At 42.0% G+C, this 19,881-nt stretch overlaps 1 protein-coding gene across 1 annotated transcript; it reads left to right on the top strand.

Annotated features, from left to right (window-relative positions):
* Positions 1–5,015: 5,015 nt before the first annotated feature.
* LOC107793554 (putative inactive receptor kinase At5g67200) lies at positions 5,016–8,502 on the top strand. Its single transcript, XM_016615932.2, has 2 exons — positions 5,016–6,838; positions 7,787–8,502. The coding sequence occupies exons 1-2, from the start codon at positions 5,422–5,424 to the stop codon at positions 8,353–8,355; spliced, it is 1,986 nt and encodes a 661-aa protein (XP_016471418.1). The 5' UTR covers positions 5,016–5,421; the 3' UTR covers positions 8,356–8,502.
* Positions 8,503–19,881: the final 11,379 nt, after the last annotated feature.

The following is a 19,881-nucleotide window of genomic DNA, read 5'->3' as shown; positions in this document are numbered from 1 at the left end:
GGCCTCGATAGGGAAGCTTTGTAATGGGCCAAACGGTCAAGTAAACCGTGTCTATATAGATTAGTCGAGCCCCGATGGCAAATCATGTGCGCATGTATAAATTATTCAAAGAAGCATTCTCTCTTCATTAAACATTTTGTGTCTCGAAGAAAATTCTCTACTATACAAACCTCAAGCTTATGAAATTGTGAGAAACGGCTCAAGAGCCAAAGTGTAAATATGCACTCGGGGACTGCCATCGATGATAGGCATATTCGAGTTATCTAAATTCAAATTCATAAGACCTCAAAGAGGCGCCCCTCGATCTATAGGCCAAGTCCACCGTTCTCGGGGACTAACATTTCAAACAAATTCGAAATGTTATTGGAAAATAATCCTAAGAGGCATACCCGAAGGCTACTGCCAAACTAAAGGCTACAGCCTAAATAACGCGGCTCGGACACATCCGAATTCCGCAATAACGATAGACCTTCAAGTTCTTTGAAAAAATGGTTAAAAAAGGCTACCCTCGGCAAATAATCAAATGAGCTTCGATAAAAACGGCCCTCGAAAAACCTTAAGAGGTATCAAATTATCTTAACACAAATGTACTAAGGAGCAAAAAACAAAAGGGTTTCAACCGACTTCGGACCCTCAAAAAACCCAATGGGTAAAAAAAAAATACATGCTAAGGCATAAAGAAATTTTTACTAAGTCTTTTAAGCCGTAAGGGGAAAATAATAGCCATATTTTAGAGGCCATATGGGCCCAACCTAAAAGGGCCTATGGGCCAATACATTTAGAGTTCTAGACCTTGTTCTCACTCAACTCGGACCTAAGGGATCCACTATTCCGAGTTCAAATAAAGCTGACTTGAATTTAGCTCAAAGATCCGCCATAAAACCTTAAGGGATATGTTACTGTAAGTTCAAAAATTACCCATTATTTGATAAAAAACCTAAGGGTTTGTTCTATTCTAAGTTCGAAACTTACTCGAACTTAGTTATAAAAACAGTGCGGTCATGGCATCGATCAAGCCATCCGAAATCTCAAACATATTATTGAGCTCAGGGACTCGCCCCTTGCGTGCCTAAAAAACCTAAGGGTTTGTTTTAAGTTCGAGCTAGTGTTCACTCAATTACAAAGGCTGTAACAACAAAATTTTCACAAGGCAAAAGCACAAAATATGTTTGAACATAAAACTGAGAAGACATTCAAAAGAAGTTTTTTTATTATATATTGGTAAAAAAGGTTATGTACAAGAGACCGATCAAGGTCTTACAAAAAGAGAAATTAAGTCCTAACTACGGCCGGTTTCGACCTCTTCTCCGGGAGCAACTTCTTCTTCAGGCCCCTCATCAGATCCGCCTCGACTGCCTTCTTCATCATCGTTTTCGTCATCGAAGGAGGCAAACTGCTTGGCTTCAGCTTCAAGCACCTTGGCTCGGGCTATCTCTTCGGAGAGGTCAAAACCTCGAGCATGGATTTCCTCGAGGGTTTCCCTCCGGGATTGACACTTTGCCAAGTCAATGATCCATCGCTCTCGGTCAGAAGCCTCCCTTAGCTGCATTGGAGCAGCCTCAACATCGGCCCGATATATGGCAAGGGACTTGTCCGCCATGACCTTTGTCTTTTCGACCTCCGCCTTGGCCTCAGTAAGCCCGGTTTCAAGCTCCTCGATCCTCTTAGCTTGGGCCGAACTTTTCTTTTTGATGCCCCGAAGTTGAACCTCGGCCGATGATAATTTGTCCAAGGTAGTTTCGTTTTCTGCAGCCAGGCGGTCTATATTCTCCTTCCACCGATCACAATCGGCCTTGACATGATCGACTTCTCCCCGAAGCAGCTCGATCCTTTCGACCTTTTGTTGCAGCTTAGATAGTGAAGTATTAGCCTCCACAGTTGGGTCGAGTCCATACTCTATCAAAAGGATGGTTACCTGCTTATCTAGCTCGGCCTCTTCCTCATGAACCTTGGCCAAATCCGTGTGAAGGTCCTTTATAGTTTCGTCCTTTTTGGCCACAAAGAAACTTCAGAGCGTTCCTCTCTTCCGAGACCTTTTGGAGCTCGGTTTCACACTAGCTAAGGTCAGTTCGAAACTTGGTGAAGGCCTGTACAAAAAAAGGAAAACACAAGTCAGATTTAGAGAAAAAAGAGTAAAGAAAAGAAGTGCAGTAACTGATTCTTACCCGAGATAAGAGACGTTGGGCCTCTTCTAAAAGAATAGAAACGTCACTAGTATCAGAGGCATCATCGAATCTAGTAAAGCAATCCCGAAAGGGATCCCCTGCACTAGAGCCTCCGCCTATATCAAGGGTCTTCAACTCTCGAGCCTCACTTAGTGCCTCCTGAGAAAAAGTCGGAAGAGAAGGCAAGTGACATGCTGTCATGGTCCCGAACAAGTCGCTCAGGAAGCTCTGATCGATCTTCGGGGTCTCAGAACCGGCCCCGCCCGGTGTAGTTGCAGATGGCCGAGAAACGATCTCAACCTCTGATGATTCGGGATCCTCACCCGATTTTTTTTTGGAAGCCTCCTCAACACGGGGCTTGATTTTAGCAGCCGCCATTGGCTCAGAAGGTTTGGTGACCTCGACGGCTTTCCTAGGTCGGGTCGTCTGTGCTAAGGCATTTTCCTTTTCTTCCTCTTCTTCGTCTCTCAGTTTTTGGACCGAGTCTATCATGAGAGCGATTACTTTTATCCTTACCCTTCGAGGTTTGGTCTTGGGGTCCTCGGACTGCGAGGCACTCTTCCGCTTCTTGTCTTTCCCCGGCTTCGGAATCGGGGACTTAGTTACCTCTTTGCCACTCGAGGGCCTCAAAATGACATCCTTGGTCAGTCCTGCATGAATGAAAATTAGTGATGAATGAAGTACAAAAAGTGTTTCAGAACATGAAAAATGAGATCCTTACCATGGTTCTTGGCCTCCCATCTGCCCCTTGCCAAATCACGCCATGTGCGTTCGGCATAAGTGGAAGTTGAGGCTAACTTCCGAACCCAATCTTCGAGGTCAGGCACCGCTTGAGGCATCCAAGGAATAGCTGCATGTCGAAAGGGTATATTAGGTGAAGTCGAAGAAGGGACGAAGAACAAAGTTTAAATGATCACTTACGGTCGAAGTTCCACTCCTTAGGGAATGACATCTTCTCCTCCGGGACAATGTCGCGAGTCCTTACCCGTATAAAATAGTTCATCTAACCCCGATCCTTGTCATCGTCGATGCTTGAGAACAAGGCCTTCGTTGCCCGGCGTTGGAGCATGATTAGTCCTCGATAGATTCGAGGCCGTTACAACCGCATGAGGTAATTTAAAGTAAACTCCAGCCCCTCGAACTTGTTAGAAAAGAAGCGCAACATGATTACTATGCGCCATAGAGAAGGGTGGATTTGGCCAAGGGTGATCTGATATCTTTTACAGAGATCAATAATCACTGGGTCAAGGGGACCCAATGTGAAAGGATAAGTGTAAACACTTAGGAACCCCTCCACATAAGCGATGATGCTTTCTTCGGGGGCAGGAATTTACACCACGACCTCGGCCCCCCAGTTGCAGTCCCTCTTCATAGACTTGAGGTGGCTCTTCGTTATCGAGCACATGTACATCGATACATGCTCGCATCGGCCCAGGATCGATGAAGGGTTTTTGACCTTAAAGTCAGATTTTAGAGTGCACGGGCCGGGAACGTACTCGTGGGGAAGCGGCTCCACCGGCGCCTTGTCGCCGGATGGCCGGGAAGAGGAGCAAGAAGCTTTCTCCTTCTGCGGTACAGTCTTTGAGGTTTTTTCCATTGGTATAAGTAAAGAAGGGCGAAAGAAGATGAAAAACTAGTGGTTTTGGCGCTAATGAAGGTGGCTCTACAGACGACGAAAAGGAGGAGACGAAAAGAGTGAGAAGACTTAGAGGTTTGATTAGAGCAAAAGTAAAGTTTGATTCAATGAAGGAACGGGTATTTATAGGCTCACGACGACGGTTCGGTGGCGCTAGTGGCCGATCGCTAACTAACAGGCATTAATGATTTGGGGAACTGAACTGATAGGACGTTTCGGTCACATCCGTCGCTTACGTCATGAGGACGACGTCATGATCGAGGTTTCAGAAAATCGAGGCTCAATCCGTTTCTTATCATTTTATTCCAAGAAACGCGGGGGCTATCTGTATACGGTCGAAATCGGGCATGTCCGATTTCATAGGCACGAGGTGCTGCCTCGAGAGTAAGCTCATAATAGATCGGGCTCGAGCTCAATGGCAGAGTGTGGAGCATGAAGATCGAAGTGCTCGCTGAAGATCGAGACCGAGCAAAATAACGGAATGGCGAGATATTAGCAACCAACCGAAGATCTAGGCGGAAATCCCGGAACAGATCGAATTAAGCGGTTATTGATACCAATCATGAGATTTATTTCCGTTATTAGAATTATAACTTATTTAGGATTCCTCTACTATATAAAGATGGACCCCATTCATTTGTAGGGAGAATTTTTGACTGATAAGAATATACACAAACGCTGCTCTCTATTTCACTTACTATCCATTACGGTTCATCATTGTTTATTTTCTGTTCTTTACTGTTCTTGTTACCCAACCTCGAGACCATCTCGAATCGAGGTCGAAAGCACTGCTAGAACACTGATTTGATTTATTTTACTATTTAGATTATCTATTCAATTTCTTGTTTATCGATTGGCATAAGATTAAATCACGTATCCTTAAAATCACTAAATAAGTTTAATTGTTACTCGAATTTCTGGTTAAACAAAAACAATTCTAATTCAATGAAAATCCACCTTCAAACAAAATTATAAACTTAAAAATTGATTAGCGTATAATCTTTTATATATATATATATATATATATATATATATATATATATATATATATATAATTTATTATTTTACAATGTCCCAAGTATTTGACACATTTTTATCAAACTTGAAAAATTCATAATTAGCTTCATTTAACTATTTAAATCCAAGTTGGTTACTATAAGAATTTAGCATTCTGTTCATTAATGCAAAAGCAAAGAATTTTAAATACAACAGGAATGGGGAATGTAGGTAGCAGTGTGTTAAGACATTCAAAAATGTGAAACATTCACGGGCCTTTGAATAAACAAAATGACTATAAAATTAGCAGAAGTTTCAGAGCGACGGACGAATGACTATACCCAAACAATTTCCAAATTTTCTTCAAAACTCTTACCTTTCACGTGACAACTGACCCATGTTTTAAGCCAGCTGCTCCGCAACAAAGTACTACTTCTCCTTCACCCCCTACTACCCCCCTTTTCTCCCCCCCTCTCGGAAACCGATAGCTCACTGTCTCCCAAAATTCAGTCCATTTTTTCAAACCTCGTTTCTTACATTAAACCAAACAACATGACAAACAAACACTAACTTGACCTTTAGTCACTAAACCAAACACTGGCTTTTGTTAGTTGAAAACTTGCAATGTTCCCATTGATGCTTGTTCTCTGCTTCCTTCAACTATTTTCTAGTTTCTACTTTTGTTCTTCTTCTACTACACCATCTGCACCTTTAAACTCTTTACTTCCCTCCGACGCTGTTTCTTTATTATCCTTCAAATCCAAAGCTGACCTTGACAATAAGCTTCTTTACACACTTAACGAGCGTTTTGACTATTGTCAATGGCAAGGAGTGAAATGTGTGCAAGGTCGTATTGTACGTTTTGTTCTTCAAAGTTTTGGTCTTAGAGGTACTTTCCAGTCCAACACTTTAACTCATCTTGACCAACTCCGAATCCTTAATCTTAGGAACAATTCACTTTCTGGTCCTATCCCTGACCTTTCTGGTCTTACAAACCTTAAAACTCTGTTTCTTGATCATAACTTTTTCTCTGGAACTTTTCCTCTTCCTCTTCTTTCTCTTCACCGCCTCATTATCCTCGATTTGTCCCATAATAATCTCTCCGGTTCACTCCCTGTTGAGCTTACTGTTCTAGACCGGTTGAACTATCTCCGGCTTGATTCTAACTGGTTCACCGGTTCGATTCCGCCCTTGAACCAAACCCAACTTCAAATCTTCAATGTGTCAAAAAATAACCTCACTGGTTCAATACCTGTTACTCCGACTCTGAAGAAATTTAACGAACGCTCATTCTTATGGAACCCTAATCTTTGTGGTAAAGTTATTAATACCCCTTGCCCGTCAACTCCATTCTTTGATTCGCCTTCAGCTGCTGCCTCCCCCCGGCCCTCACCGTTATACCAAGATGCACAGTCACAGGGTCTACTTCTTACTCCTCCGCCTCAGCATAAGCACAAAAAAGTTGGTGTCGTTTTGGGTTTTGTGGTCGGAACTTTGATTTTAATTGCAGCTGTTCTGTGTCTTTTTGCTTTGGTGAAAAAGAGAAGAGAAGAAAGTGAAACTGAACCGAAAGCAACAAAATGTGCCATTGAGACCATTACGAACAATGCAGTGAACGCGACTACTTCTGCTCCAGCTGATAATAGCCAATTATTAGAGATAAAATTAGAAAAGGAAGTGAAAGTGGCTCAAGTCTCTCAACAGCAATTAAAGAGTGGAAATCTGATATTTTGTTCAGGGGAAACAGAGTTGTATAATTTAGAGCAACTAATGAGAGCGTCAGCAGAGCTACTTGGGAGGGGCACAATTGGAACAACGTATAAAGCTGTAATGGCTAGTCAATTGATAGTTTCAGTAAAGCGATTGGATGCTTGTAAAACTTCAATTACGAGCGGGGAAGCGTTTGAGCAACACATGGAGGAAGTAGGAATGTTACGGCACCCGAATTTGGTAGCAGTTAGGGCATACTTTCAGGCTAAACAAGAAAGGCTTGTTATCTATGATTATCAGCCTAATGGCAGTCTCTTCAATCTCATTCATGGTAAAAGTTTCTAACTTTGCTGATTACTCATTTGAAATGGTTTTATTTTTCATTTTTTTTGTGTGTGTGGTCATTTTGTTAATTGGTCTATGTGGACTGTGGAGTCAATTTGGTGGACCTGTGGAAAGAGGAAGCAGTGGAAGAGTGAGTTGTCTGCACCAAACAACTAGTAGCATTTTTCTCTTTTGTGGACAGAAGTGGGCTGTAGTCTTTTGGATCATTCAGTGGTTGCAGTAGCAGAGAGTCTTTTTTTAGCTTTTAGTTTGGATGCTTAATATGGGATCCCACTGAGCTCACTACCGACAATTGCAATGTTTGCGTTCACAGGGCAGTCAAATAGTAGTGTGTTTTGGTTTCAGGCTGTCACTGACTGATCCGTATGGGTTGATTGCACTAGTCTATTTCCCCCAACTACCTTTCATTTTTTATTAAGGCAAATGGTCCTTGTGTCTTTCTTTTGATATTTATGTTTATGTGTTTGCTCCGTCTCTCCTTTCTGTTGACTAGAATATTTTCCTTAGTTTTGTTTTCTCTCGAGCCCGCGCACACTAGCACATGTACCGGTTTTCATCCACTTTTGATTGTTAGCCACACCCTTGGGTTAATGTTGTTTATGTTATCCTTAATTTTTGTGTTTCTTTTCCTTAACCAAAATGTGCGTACATTCTTACATATTCAACTTACCTATGTGAAAACCGTTAGATGAAAGGTTGTTAATTTAGAGAAGAAAAAGTTCAATGATACTATTCTAGAGCACCCTGTTCCTTCGTGTACATCGGATAAAATTAGGAAGATACATAGGAGCACTCTATATCGCTCTTCCATGTTCGTTGTTATCAATGGACTTTTTATGTAATTTGTGTGTTTAAAATGATGCTTCCTTCACCTAAATACTAAGATTTTGTTGTATCTTACCTATTGTGTCCTATTTTCTGTTTTACGTGGCAGGGTCAAGATCGACAAGGGCAAAGCCCCTTCACTGGACATCGTGTCTAAAAATAGCAGAAGATGTGGCTCAGGGTCTTGCTTACATACATCAAGCATCAAAGCTCACTCATGGCAACTTGAAGTCCTCAAATGTGCTTCTAGGGTCTGATTTTGAGGCCTGTCTAACAGACTACTCCCTCATCGCGCTTGCAGACATTTCTTCCGATGATGATCCTGATGCAGCTCGCTATAAAGCACCAGAAGTTCGCAAATCTGCACGAAAAGCCACTCCAGGGTCTGACGTCTATGCCTATGGCATTCTGTTATTAGAGCTTTTAACGGGTAAACCTCCATCTCAGCATCCGTATCTCTCTCCCCCTGATATGGCAGATTGGGTTAGAGCTATGAGGGAGGATGATAATGAGGAGGATAGATGGCTCGCAATGCTAGTTGACCTTGCTAGTATATGTAGCTTGACATCACCAGAACAAAGACCAACAATGAGGCAAATCTTGAAAATGATACAAGATATAAAGGATAATGCAATGGTGGAGAATAACAAAAGGGATGAACATACTGGATATTCATAGCTTCTTCTGAATTGCAGTTACACCATTAACCAGCGAGGGTGCATGGTCAATTGTAAGTGTCACACCTGAAAACAATTCGGATAATGAAATCATTTATCTGTGTCTCCTCCTTTGGCAAAGTGCCATTAATTGACAACAGATTGGCTATTGACTTTTGCCCAGATTGACCAAATGACTCTTCAGCTGTTAATGGTGCTTGTATCTTACTACTCAGTAAACAACCTAAAACCGATAGGTTAAGGTCGATCTGCTAGAACATAAGACAACTTAGTCATTGATGATTATGGCACACATTTTGTACCCCTCCTGAAATCCTTCTTTTTTTTTTGTCACAAACATATGGAGGCCAATATTTTCAGGGAGAATTGTTTGCATCTGCATAGTCTATATATTACTAGGCGGTTTTGGTTAGTTCTTTCTCTAAGGAACTTTAAAATGCACTTGCTTTATCCTTAATGGCAGAAGGATGTTGTATAATCTTGAATGGTAAAGCTACCCAAATCTGCAAATCCTGAACTTCTAGTGGAAAGCCTTTTCTGCATGGCTTGGTATCAACTTAGCAGAAGAAGAGGATAGTAAAGTGTGTATACCAAGAGAAATCATGTATCAAAGTGTTGCGAGTTTTTCCTTTTGTTCGTTCATAGCACGAGTATTGCCACTAGAAGGGGGCAGTCAGTATCTATAGGGTTAGAGAGTCTAATGACTATATAAGCCCCTGGGAAATAAGAATAGTCATACACTCGGTCTCAAACAAACAGATGGGAGTTATCTAAAAACCTGTCTGAATCGAATTAGAACAGCTCCGGGGTTTAATAATATTTTTTTTTGGTAAGTAAAATGATTTTATTTACCAAGTATAATTATTTACAATTCATACAGATCAGACTATCCTTAGCGCAACTCCAACTGGACATGGTGCCCCAGGTATGAGTTGTCTATTCGTTCCAGCATTTCCTACCATAGTACTTCTAGTCTTTCTAGTATTAGTCAGGATACCAGTTCAGCTTTTTCAGGTTCCTCACTAGTTTAGGAAACAAACTTGCCCTGACATGGATCTCCTGAATGATAAGTCTTAGGATTGCTGTGGCCGACCTCTTCTTACTCTGGAAATCACATTGTTCCTTTCTTGCCAAAGATGATATACTGTTGCTGCTAGAGTCATTCTGCATATTGATGCCCCTCCACTCTTGCCTTTGCCAACCTGCTCTATCCATTTCAGCTCCTCTTGCCAATCCTTCTTCCTTCTCTATATGCTTTGCCATTGCAGCAACTTCTGCCATATATAACCAGTCACTTCACACTTAAAAAATAAGTGTTGCAGTGTTTTATTCTCACGTCCACACAATGAGCATATGTGGTCTGAGATAATGTCCTATTTTGCTAATCTCTCTTTTGTAGAGAACCTGTCTTGCAGTGCTAGTCGTAGGATGAATATCCATTTAGGTAAAATCCCTGGTAGTTGCAAATCAGTTTCCTCCATGGCACCTTCTAAAATTCTCCTTGCATGGCTTTGTACATTCTCTTAGTAGAGAATACCTCCATCTGTTGAACATCTTCCATGATATATCCTGTTGCTTCTAGGTAATGCTTTGCCTTGAAGATCTTTTGGATAACCCCATGATGCACTCTTTGGGCATGTATCCCATACAATCTTTGCTTTGATGTAGTAAGAGTGCACCCATATTACCCACAATTTCTCCTTCTTTGTGCATATATTCCATAAGAGCTTGCAATGGCTGCTTTATTCCATAGTTCCACATTAATGAAGTTCAACCCACCTGCCACCTTTGGGGTGCACATCTTGTCCCGAGCAATCAGTGCCTTCTTTGTAGGCTCAGCAACACCAGTCCACAAAAATCTCCTACAAATTGCCTCTATGAACTGAATGATTTTCTTAGGCATGATGAACACTTGGTCCCAGAATATTTGGATAGAGAATAATACACTCTTAACTAGCATTGCTCTTCCAGCATATGACAAAAACTTTGTTGTCCAGCTATTGATTCTTCCTAACATCTTCTCTATCAAGGGTTCACACTGGATAACTGTTAATCTTTTTGTGCTCAGTGGTACTCCCAGGTACCTAAAGGGTAGATCCCCTTTAGAGAACCCCAACATATCCATAATGTGTTGCTGAGTCATGCTACAAACACCACCAAAATAAACACAACTCTTGCTAGCATTTTCTATTAGCCCTGAAGCTGCAGAGAAAGCCTGGAATTTTTTGTGGAGAACCTTCACTGATTGCAGGTCTCCTTTGCAAAATAGGAGGAGATCATCAGCATTTCCTAATTGTACTATGTTGACCTTTGCACATTTAGGATGAAATTAAACTCCTTACTGTCCTTCACGGGCTTCAGCAGTCTGCTTAGGTATTCCATAGCCATCACAAAAAAGGAATAGGGATAAGGGGTCCCCCTTCCTCAGTCCTTTCTTTGCCTCAAAAGGTTCAGATGGCCTACCATTAATAATTACTGAGTAGGATACTGTGCATATAAATATCCATTTGACAAAGATCTCAGGGAATCCCAGAAGCTTCATACTTGCTCAATGTATACCCACTCAACATAGTTATATGCGTTCTGCATGTCTATTTTGAGCATGCATCTTGGTGAAATATTCCTCCTTCCATATCCTTTGACTAGCTCATGGATCTTGATGATGTTGTCAGTAATCATTCTACCTGGCACCAAGGCAATCTAACAATTATCTATAAGATCTTCCATAACTCCTTGTAGTCTAGATGTTAGGACTTTAGATATTATCTTGTAAAGCACTGTGCAGCATGAGATTGGTCTGAACTCCTTAATGGTGGAAGGGTTCTTTACTTTTGGTATCAATGTAGTGGTAGTGCAATTGATAGCTCTGTACATTTCTGTAGAAGTAAAGAATTCCACTACTGCTTTAGTGACTTCCTCCTCAATAATTGGCCGTGTCTTCTTGAAGAAGAAAGCATTGTATCCATCACCCTGATGCTTTGTTATCAATATCCATTACAACCTGCTTGATTTCCTCCTTTGTGGCTGGTTGAATGAGCTGCAGTTATTGGCTTCGATTGAGTGTGTATCCATTATGCATTATATCTGGTACCACTGCAGGTAGTTGAGGTGCAGCAGTGCCCAGCAATCCTTTGTAGAACTTTAATATTTTCTCTTTCACTTCATCCACATTATGTATTATTTGCCCTGCACTGTTGATCAACTTGCTAATATGATTTTGTGTCTGCCTGTTTTTCATGCAAGCATAGAAGTATGTAGTATTTGAATCTCCTAGTTTAAGCCATTGTACGCTCGACTTTTGTTTTAATATGCTCTCTTCTACCATCGACCATTTTTCCAGTTCCATTTTGGCTATCTTCTCCTGTTGGATAGCCTCTGAATAATTGTCTGGGGTACTCATCTGTGCTTGTATGGTCTCCAACTTCTCCTAGCCAGCTTTATATTACTACCTACAATAAATTCTTGTTTGTTCAGCTGTTGTAGGGTCCACTTCAGTGCTTTGAGTTTTTTTCTAGACATTAATCATAGTTGACCCCTTGCCATTGCTTGTAAAGCATTGTTCTACCACTGTATTAAAGTACTTGTGGCTTGCCAGACAATTGAAAAATCTGAAAGGTCGTGTTCCATCTTTTGATACACTTCTGAAAATTTGAATAGCTATGTTATGTCATTTATGATTTGTGTGCAAAATTTGAGGTCAATCGGATTTGATTTAATACGTTTCGGCACGAGTTCTGTAAATTTGAAACTTGAAAACTCATAAGTGCAATTCGAGGCGCAATTCGTAATTCCGATGTTGTTTGATGTAATTTGAAATCCCGAGTAGGTCCGTGTTATGTTACGAGACTTGTTGGTATATTCGGACAAGGTCCCTAGTACCCCGAGTGTGATTCGGATCGAAATCGGATTAATTTTTAGACTTAGGCAAATTCTGAAATTTTGCAGCTTATGATGTCATCGCACCTGCAGAGAGATTGACCGCAGGTGCGGACTCGCACAAGCGAGCTGTGGCTTGCAGAAGCGGACAAAGGGTTGCCTAGTTGGAGTTGCAGAAGCGGAACAAGCTCCGCAGAAGCGAAGGCACTTCTGCGATGGAATGAACCGCAGAAGCGGGAGATGGGGTCACACCTGCAGTTGCGGAGAAGAGGATCATTGTCCGCAGGTGCGAAGGGAGCTTTCCAGTGCTTCTTCGCAGAAGCGGAAATGCGGTCGCAAATGCGACTCCGCAGAAGCGACAATTGGTCCACAAATGCGAAAATACCTGGACAGAACATATAATTCGGGGGTTAGTCATTTTTACCCATACTTGGATTTTAAGAGCTCGTGTGAGGTGATTTTTCAAGGAAAACATTAGGATAAGTGTTCTTAACTCAATTTTGGTAAAAGTACCCGAATCTATGATAATTGTTAACATTTAATTGGTGGATTATGTTGGAAAAATTGTGAAGATCCCTAAGTTTAGATTGAAGATTTAAAGGTCGAGTTGATGTCAGAATTTAGTAATTTTATTATGGTTGAACTTGTGGTTGAATGAGCGTTTATATTTTGTAACTTTTGTCGGGTTCCGAGACATGGGCCCCACGAGCGATTTTTGAGTTAAATTTCGGATTTTGTTGGAAAATTAGTATTTCCATATGGAATTAATTCCAATAATTTGTATTGACTGAATCGAAATTATTATGCCTAGATACGAGGCTTTCAGAGGCCAATTCACGAGACAAAGGCATAACAGAGTAAAAAATTTCACGGTTCAAGGTAAGTGTCAAGGTAAGTGACTTGTCTAACCTTGTGGGGGGGGAATTTCCCTTAGAATTGGTATTGATATGATAATTGTGATGTGTTGAAAGTCATGTACGCGAGGTGACGAGTGTGTACACTGACTAAATGTGGAAAACTCTGGTTTTAAATTGTGTAGATCTCTGTTACACATTAATTAAATTATTTTATCCAGTTATATTAATCATTGATCTATTTTTATATTTTGAAATTTGCCTGACATTTTTCCTGCTAATTGCTTTACCTGTTTAGTTGAAATTTTGTTTCTTTTATTTTGTGCTCATTATTTGAAAGTTGAATTTCTTAATTGAATTATTATTAATATGAAGTATTTGATATTAAAAAAATTTGGTATTAAGGCAAAGTGTTAAATTTGTGAAATATTATTTTTGTTGAGTTATTCACTTCCGAATATTTTGTGAGATTTTGTATTCATTGTGATTGAGCAGTGAGTTCCTTATTGTGGAAATAATGTTGCTGATTTATATTGGCAAGTTGAAATATTTGGGCACTTGAGATTCAAATTGTGATATATTGTGATATTGATACGCATGTGGTGGTATAAGGTCTGAGTGTTGAAACGCATGCAGTGAAATAAGGGTGGCTTGTTACGCGTGGCTAGTAAGGGAACTACTAGAAGTCATGCGGTGTGATAAGGGTGGCTAAAACGCGGGATGTTATTTCGGAAAAAATATTTTCTATAAAATTAAATGTGAAGGCTCCCGCGGTGATATAAAGAAAAATAAGATATTGCGATTTTATTTATGATTTGGGACTACGAGGCAGTACCTCGGGAGTGCCCTTGTTGATATTTCTTTTTGGCTGCATTTGCCTTTGGTTATTTTGTATTTTCCTTAAAGTTATAAATTTTTGTTTTTCTTCTGCGAGGTATTATTTGCTCTTATTCTTTGTAGTTAAATTGTAACATACTATTTACTTGATTAATTTTCATTGTTATTTTATTATTATTATATCGTTAAACTTTTTATCCTGTCTTTTATTATTTTCAGGAGGGCTTGATCTGATTTCGTCACTACTCTACCGAGGTTAAGCTTAGCACTTACTGGTACCGTTGTGGTGTACTCATACTGCGCTTCTGCACATCTTTTTGTGTAGATCCAGGTACTTTCTATCAGGTCAGGCATCAGTGAACTAGTCGTATGCGGAGACTTAAAGGTACATCTGCCAGCGTCCGCAGGCCTCGGAATCCCCTTCTATCTTTATTATGTTGCTTTCCTTATTCTCTTTAGACCCTGATGTATAGAGACACTTAGAATAAATTGTTAGAAGCTTGTGACTTATTTCTACCGGATTTTGGGAGTTGTAACTATTTGAATCGCGGTTTGATTTATTTTATATGTTGAGATTTGAGTTTCAGTTTTGTATCCGCATAATTGATAGGCTTACCTAGTCCTAGAGATTAGATGCCATCACGATATCCTACGAAGGAAATTTGGATTGTGACAAGTTGGTATCAGAGCTCTAGGTTCATAGGTGTTATGAGTCACAAGTAGGTTTAGTAGAATCTCGCGGATCGGTACGAAGACACGTGTACTTATCTTCGGGAGGCTATGGAATTGTTAGGAAAATGTTCACTTCATTGATTCCTTATCGTGCACATTATTGACTTCGAAATTCTAAACCCTTGCCTTTCTATTCTCTCATAGATGGTGAGGACACGCACAATTGGATCCGATGATCAGACACCCGCGCCCTCTGTTATAGCCACAAGAGGCCGAGGCCGAGGAAGACCACGTAGTGCGGCCAGGGCACCTGCACGAGCTGCTGCAGAGGAATCACCAGTAGCTCCAGTTGGAGAGCTGGCACCTGAGACGCCTGTTACTACCCCTGCACTTCAGGAGACTCTTGCTTAGTTTTTGAGCATGTTTGGCACTCTAGCTTAGGCATGGTTGATTCCACTTGCTCCTCCCACATCTCAGGCCAGGGGAGGAGCACAGACTCCCACCGCCCGTACCCCAGAGCCACGGGCCCAGGTTGACTATGCCCCAAAGACTATACCAGTGCAGCTAGTTGTCCCAGTTCGGCCCGAGACTAGGGCAACAGTTTTGGAGGGGGAGCAACTTAGGCTCGAGAGGTACAAGAAGTACCACCCTCCCACTTTCAGCGGTTTGGCTTCAGAGGATGCTCAGAGTTTTCTTGAGGAATGTCCTTGTATCCTCCGTACTATGGGTATTGTGTAGTCTAGTAGAGTTTCTTTCACGGCATTCCAGCTTAGAAGAACGGCCTACCAGTGGTGGCGAGTATACGAGTTGGATAGTCCGACTGAGGCAACTTCACTCACTTGGACTCCGTTTTCAGATATGTTCTTGAGGGAATATGTTCCTCAAAGTCTTAAAGATGCATGGCGCATAGAGTTTGAGCAGTTGCGCCCGGGTTCTATGACCGTGGCAGAGTATACGGTCCGATTCAGTGATTTCGCTAGGCATGCACCAGCCCTGGTTCCTACTATTCGAGAGCGGGTTTGCCGATTTATTGAGGGGCTCCACCCTAGTATCATATTCAGTATGGCCCGAGAGCTAGAAATGGACATCGCATACCAACAAGTGGTGTCAATTGCTAGGAGATTGAAGGGTATGCAGATCCGGGAGAGAGAAGAGAGGGAAGCTATGAGACCCCGAGATTCTGGCACATATAACAGTTCTTGTGCCCCAGCTGCAGCCCATCATGGTAGAGGCTATGTGAACCGTCCTATTTATTCAGCACTTCCAGCTTCCAGCGGTATTCCGGCTACTCCCAGACCCCAGGTTCTATATTATGCATCGCCAGTGTCTACTGTACCTCCTGTATGGGGTGCTTTCAGCGGGCAGTCCAGTCAATCAGGCCTGAGCCAGTTTCAGCAACCACGTCCTCCGAGGGCTTGTTTTGAGTATGGTGACACTCGTCATATAATGAGGGATTGCCCAGATTTATGAGGGATTGCCCAGATTTATGAGGGGTGCATCTCCACAGATTTCTCAGGCCCCACCCATTTCACAGGGCCCTTAGGCTTTTCAGGCCATGATTACTGCACCAATTGCTACTCCACCTGCACAGCCAGCTAGAGGTGGAGGTCGGACAGGTAGAGGTCGCCCTAGAGAGGGAGGCCATGCCAGATATTATGCCCTTCCTGCTAGGACGGAGGCAGTTGCATCCAATTCTGTTATCACATGTATGGTTTCAGTCTGTCATGGGGATGCATCAGTCTTATTTGATCCAGGCTCCACTTATTCTTATGTGTCATCTTATTTTGCCCCGTATTTAGGCATATCCCGTGATTCTTTGAGTTCTTCTGTTTATGTATCTACACCTGTGGGTGATTCTATTATTGTTGTCCGCGTGTATTGGTCGTGTTCGATTGTTATCAATGGTTTTGAGACCATAGCTGATTTATTATTGCTCAATATGGTGGATTTCGATATTATTTTGGGCATGGACTGGTTGTCGCCCTATCACGCTATCCTTGATTGTTACGCCAAGACGGTGACATTGGCTATGCCAGGTTTACCGCGGCTAGAGTGGAGAGGTACCTTAGATTATGTTCCTAGTAGGGTTGTTTCATTTCTTAAGGCTCAATGAATGGTTGAGAATGGGTGTGATGCGTATTTGGCCTATGTGATAGATGTTAGTGTTGATACTCCTACCGTGGAGTCAGTTCAGGTAGTAAGGGATTTTCTAGATGTATTTCCAGCGGATCTTCCGGGTATGCCGCCCAACAGAGATATTGACTGGCATTGATTTATTATCGGTCACTTAACCCATTTCTATTTCACCATATCGTATGGCCCCGACAGAATTGAAAGAATTAAAATAGCAGTTACAGGAACTGCTTGATAAGGGTTTTGTTCGGCCTAGTGTATCACCTTGGGGTGCTCTTGTCTTATTTATGAAGAAGAAGGATGATTCCATGCGTATGTGTATTGATTACTGCCAGTTGAACAAGGATACAGTGAAGAACATGTATCCATTGCCACGTATTGATGACCTATTTGATCAGCTTCAGAGTGCTAGAGTATGTTCGAAAATTGATTTGCGGTCAGGGTATCATCAGTTGAAGATTCGGGAACCAGATATTCCAAAGACTGCCTTCATGACTCGGTATGGTCATTACGAGTTCCTTGTAATGTCATTTGGGCTGACCAACGCCCCAGCAGCATTTATGCACTTGATGAACAATGTATTTCAGCCCTATCTTGACTCCTTCGTCATTGTGTTTATTGACGACATTCTGGTGTACTCCCGGAGCCGGGAGGATCATGAACATTATCTGAGGACTGTGCTTCAGACTTTGAGAGAAAAGAAGTTGTATGCAAAATTTTCAAAGTACGAATTCTGGCTAGATTTAGTGGAATTCTTGGGTCATATAGTTTAATGCAAGGGGATTAAGGTGGATCCGAAGAAGATTGAGGCAGTGCAGAGTTGGTCCAGACCGTCCTCAGGTACGGAGATCCGGAGTTTTCTTGGCTTGGCGGGGTATTATCGTCGATTTGTAGAAGGTTTCTCTTCTATTGCTGCACCTATGACTAAATTGACCCAGAAAGGTGCTCCGTTCAGGTAGACCGAGGAATGTGAGGAGAACTTTCAAAAGCTCAAGACAACTTTGACTACAACCCTAATATTGGTATTGCCTACAGGTTCAGGGTCTTATACAGTGTATTGTGATGCCTCGCGTATTGGTCTCGGAGTAGTGTTGATACAAGACGGTAGGGTGATTGTCTATGTTTCTAGATAGTTAAAGGTACATGAGAAGAATTATCTGGTACACGACCTTGTGTTAGCAGCTATTGTTCATGACTTGAAGATTTGGCGTCATTATTTGTACGGTGTCCATTGTGAGGTTTATACCAATCACCGGAGTCTACAACATCTGGTTAAAATGAATGATCTTAATTTGCGACAACGGAGGTGGTTGGAGTTGTCTAAGGATTATGATATCACCATTCTCTATAATCCCGGAAAGGCCAATGTGGTGGTCGATGCCTTGAGTCGTAAGGCGGAGAGTTTGGACAGCTTAGCATACTTAGAGGTAGCATAACGACCGGTTTGTCAGATTGGATATTTCCGAGCCGAGCCGAGTTTTGGCTTGTGTGGTTTCTCAGTCCTTTCTTTATGATCGTATCTGGGACCGTCAGTATGATGACCCCCATCTTCTTGTCCTTAAGGACACAGTTCAGCACGGTGACGCCAAGGAAGTCACTATTGGAGATGACAGTGTATTACGAATGCAGGGTCGGCTATGTGTGCCCAACGTAAATGGATTACGTCAGTTTGATTCTCCAAGAGGCTCACAGTTCGCTGTACTCCATTCATCCAGGTGCTGCAAAGATGTATCGGGACTTGAGACAACACTATTGGGGGAGGCGGATGAAGAAAGACATAGTGAAATATGTAGCTTGGTGCCTAAATTGTCAGCAGGTGAAGTATGAGCATCAGTAACCGGGTGGATTACTTCAGAAGTTAGAGATTCCAGAATGAAAATGGGTGCGGATCACTATGGATTTTGTTGTTGGGCTCCCATGGACTCAAATGAAGTTCGATGCAGTTTGGGTAATTGTGGATCGATTGACCAAGTCACCTCATTTCATTCCTGTGGTTACTACTTACTCTTCGGAGCAGCTGGCTCAGGTTTACATTCGTGAGATTGTCAAGCTTTATGGCGTACCGACATCTATCATCTCTGACCGGGGTACGCAGTTTACATCATGGCTCTAGAGAGCTGTACAACGAGAGTTGGGTACTCGTGTGGATTTGAGTACAACATTTCACCCTCAGACGGACGGACAGTCCGAGTGCACTATCCACATATTGGTGGATATGTTTCGTGCGTGTGTGATGGATTTTGGGGGTGCTTGGGATCAGTTCTTGCCACTTGCAGAGTTTGCTTACAACAATAGCTACCAGTCAAGCATTGAGATGGTTCCGTGTGAGGCCTTATATGGGAGGCGGTGCCGGTCTCCAATGGGTTGGTTCGAGCCGGGCTAGGCTAGGCTATTGGGTACAGACCTGGTTCAGGACGCTTAGGAAAAAGTTAAATTGATTCAGGATCGACTTCGTACAACCCAATCTAGACAGAAGAGTTATGCGGATCGAAGGTTCGTGATGTTGCATTCAGGTTTGGTGAGCGGGTCTTGCTCCGGGTTTCACCCATGAAGGGTGTTATGAGATTTGGGAAGAAGGGAAAGTTGAGCCCTAGGTATATTAGGCTTTTTGAGATTATTGAGAGGGTTGGAGAAGTGGCTTACAGACTTGCACTACCACATAGTCTCACTGCAGTTCATCCAGTGTTTCATCTCGTGTGTTAGACTTCAGCTCAGTCCAGTTAGACAAGGATCTATCTTATGTTGAAGAACCATTGGCCATTTTAGACAGACATGTTAGAAAGTTGAGATCGAAGAGCATTGCTTCATTAAAAGTACAATGGAGGGGTCATCCGGTCGAGGAGGCGACTTGGGAGACCGAGCATGATATGCGTAGCCGTTATCCTCATATTTTCACCACTTTAGGTATGTCTCTATACCCGTTCGAGGACGAACGTTTGTTTAAGAGAGGGGAGAATGTAATGACCCGACCGGTCGTTACAAATACTTTAACCCCGATCCCCTAACTTATTGTTTCCTCAATACTATATCGTGGTGTTGTAACTTGCCGGGGTGTTTTGTTTTTGGATTCAGAGTGAAATCAAAAACTTAGTTCCAAGATTTAAAGCTTAAGTTGAAATAGTTGACTGGATGTCGACTTATATGTAAACGATTCC

This window comes from Nicotiana tabacum, chromosome 17, assembly GCF_000715075.1.
Source record: "Nicotiana tabacum cultivar K326 chromosome 17, ASM71507v2, whole genome shotgun sequence".
Taxonomy (NCBI): Eukaryota; Viridiplantae; Streptophyta; class Magnoliopsida; order Solanales; family Solanaceae; genus Nicotiana; species Nicotiana tabacum.
Note: the sequence above shows the minus strand (reverse complement) of the source record. Positions and strands in the feature narration are given on the sequence as shown.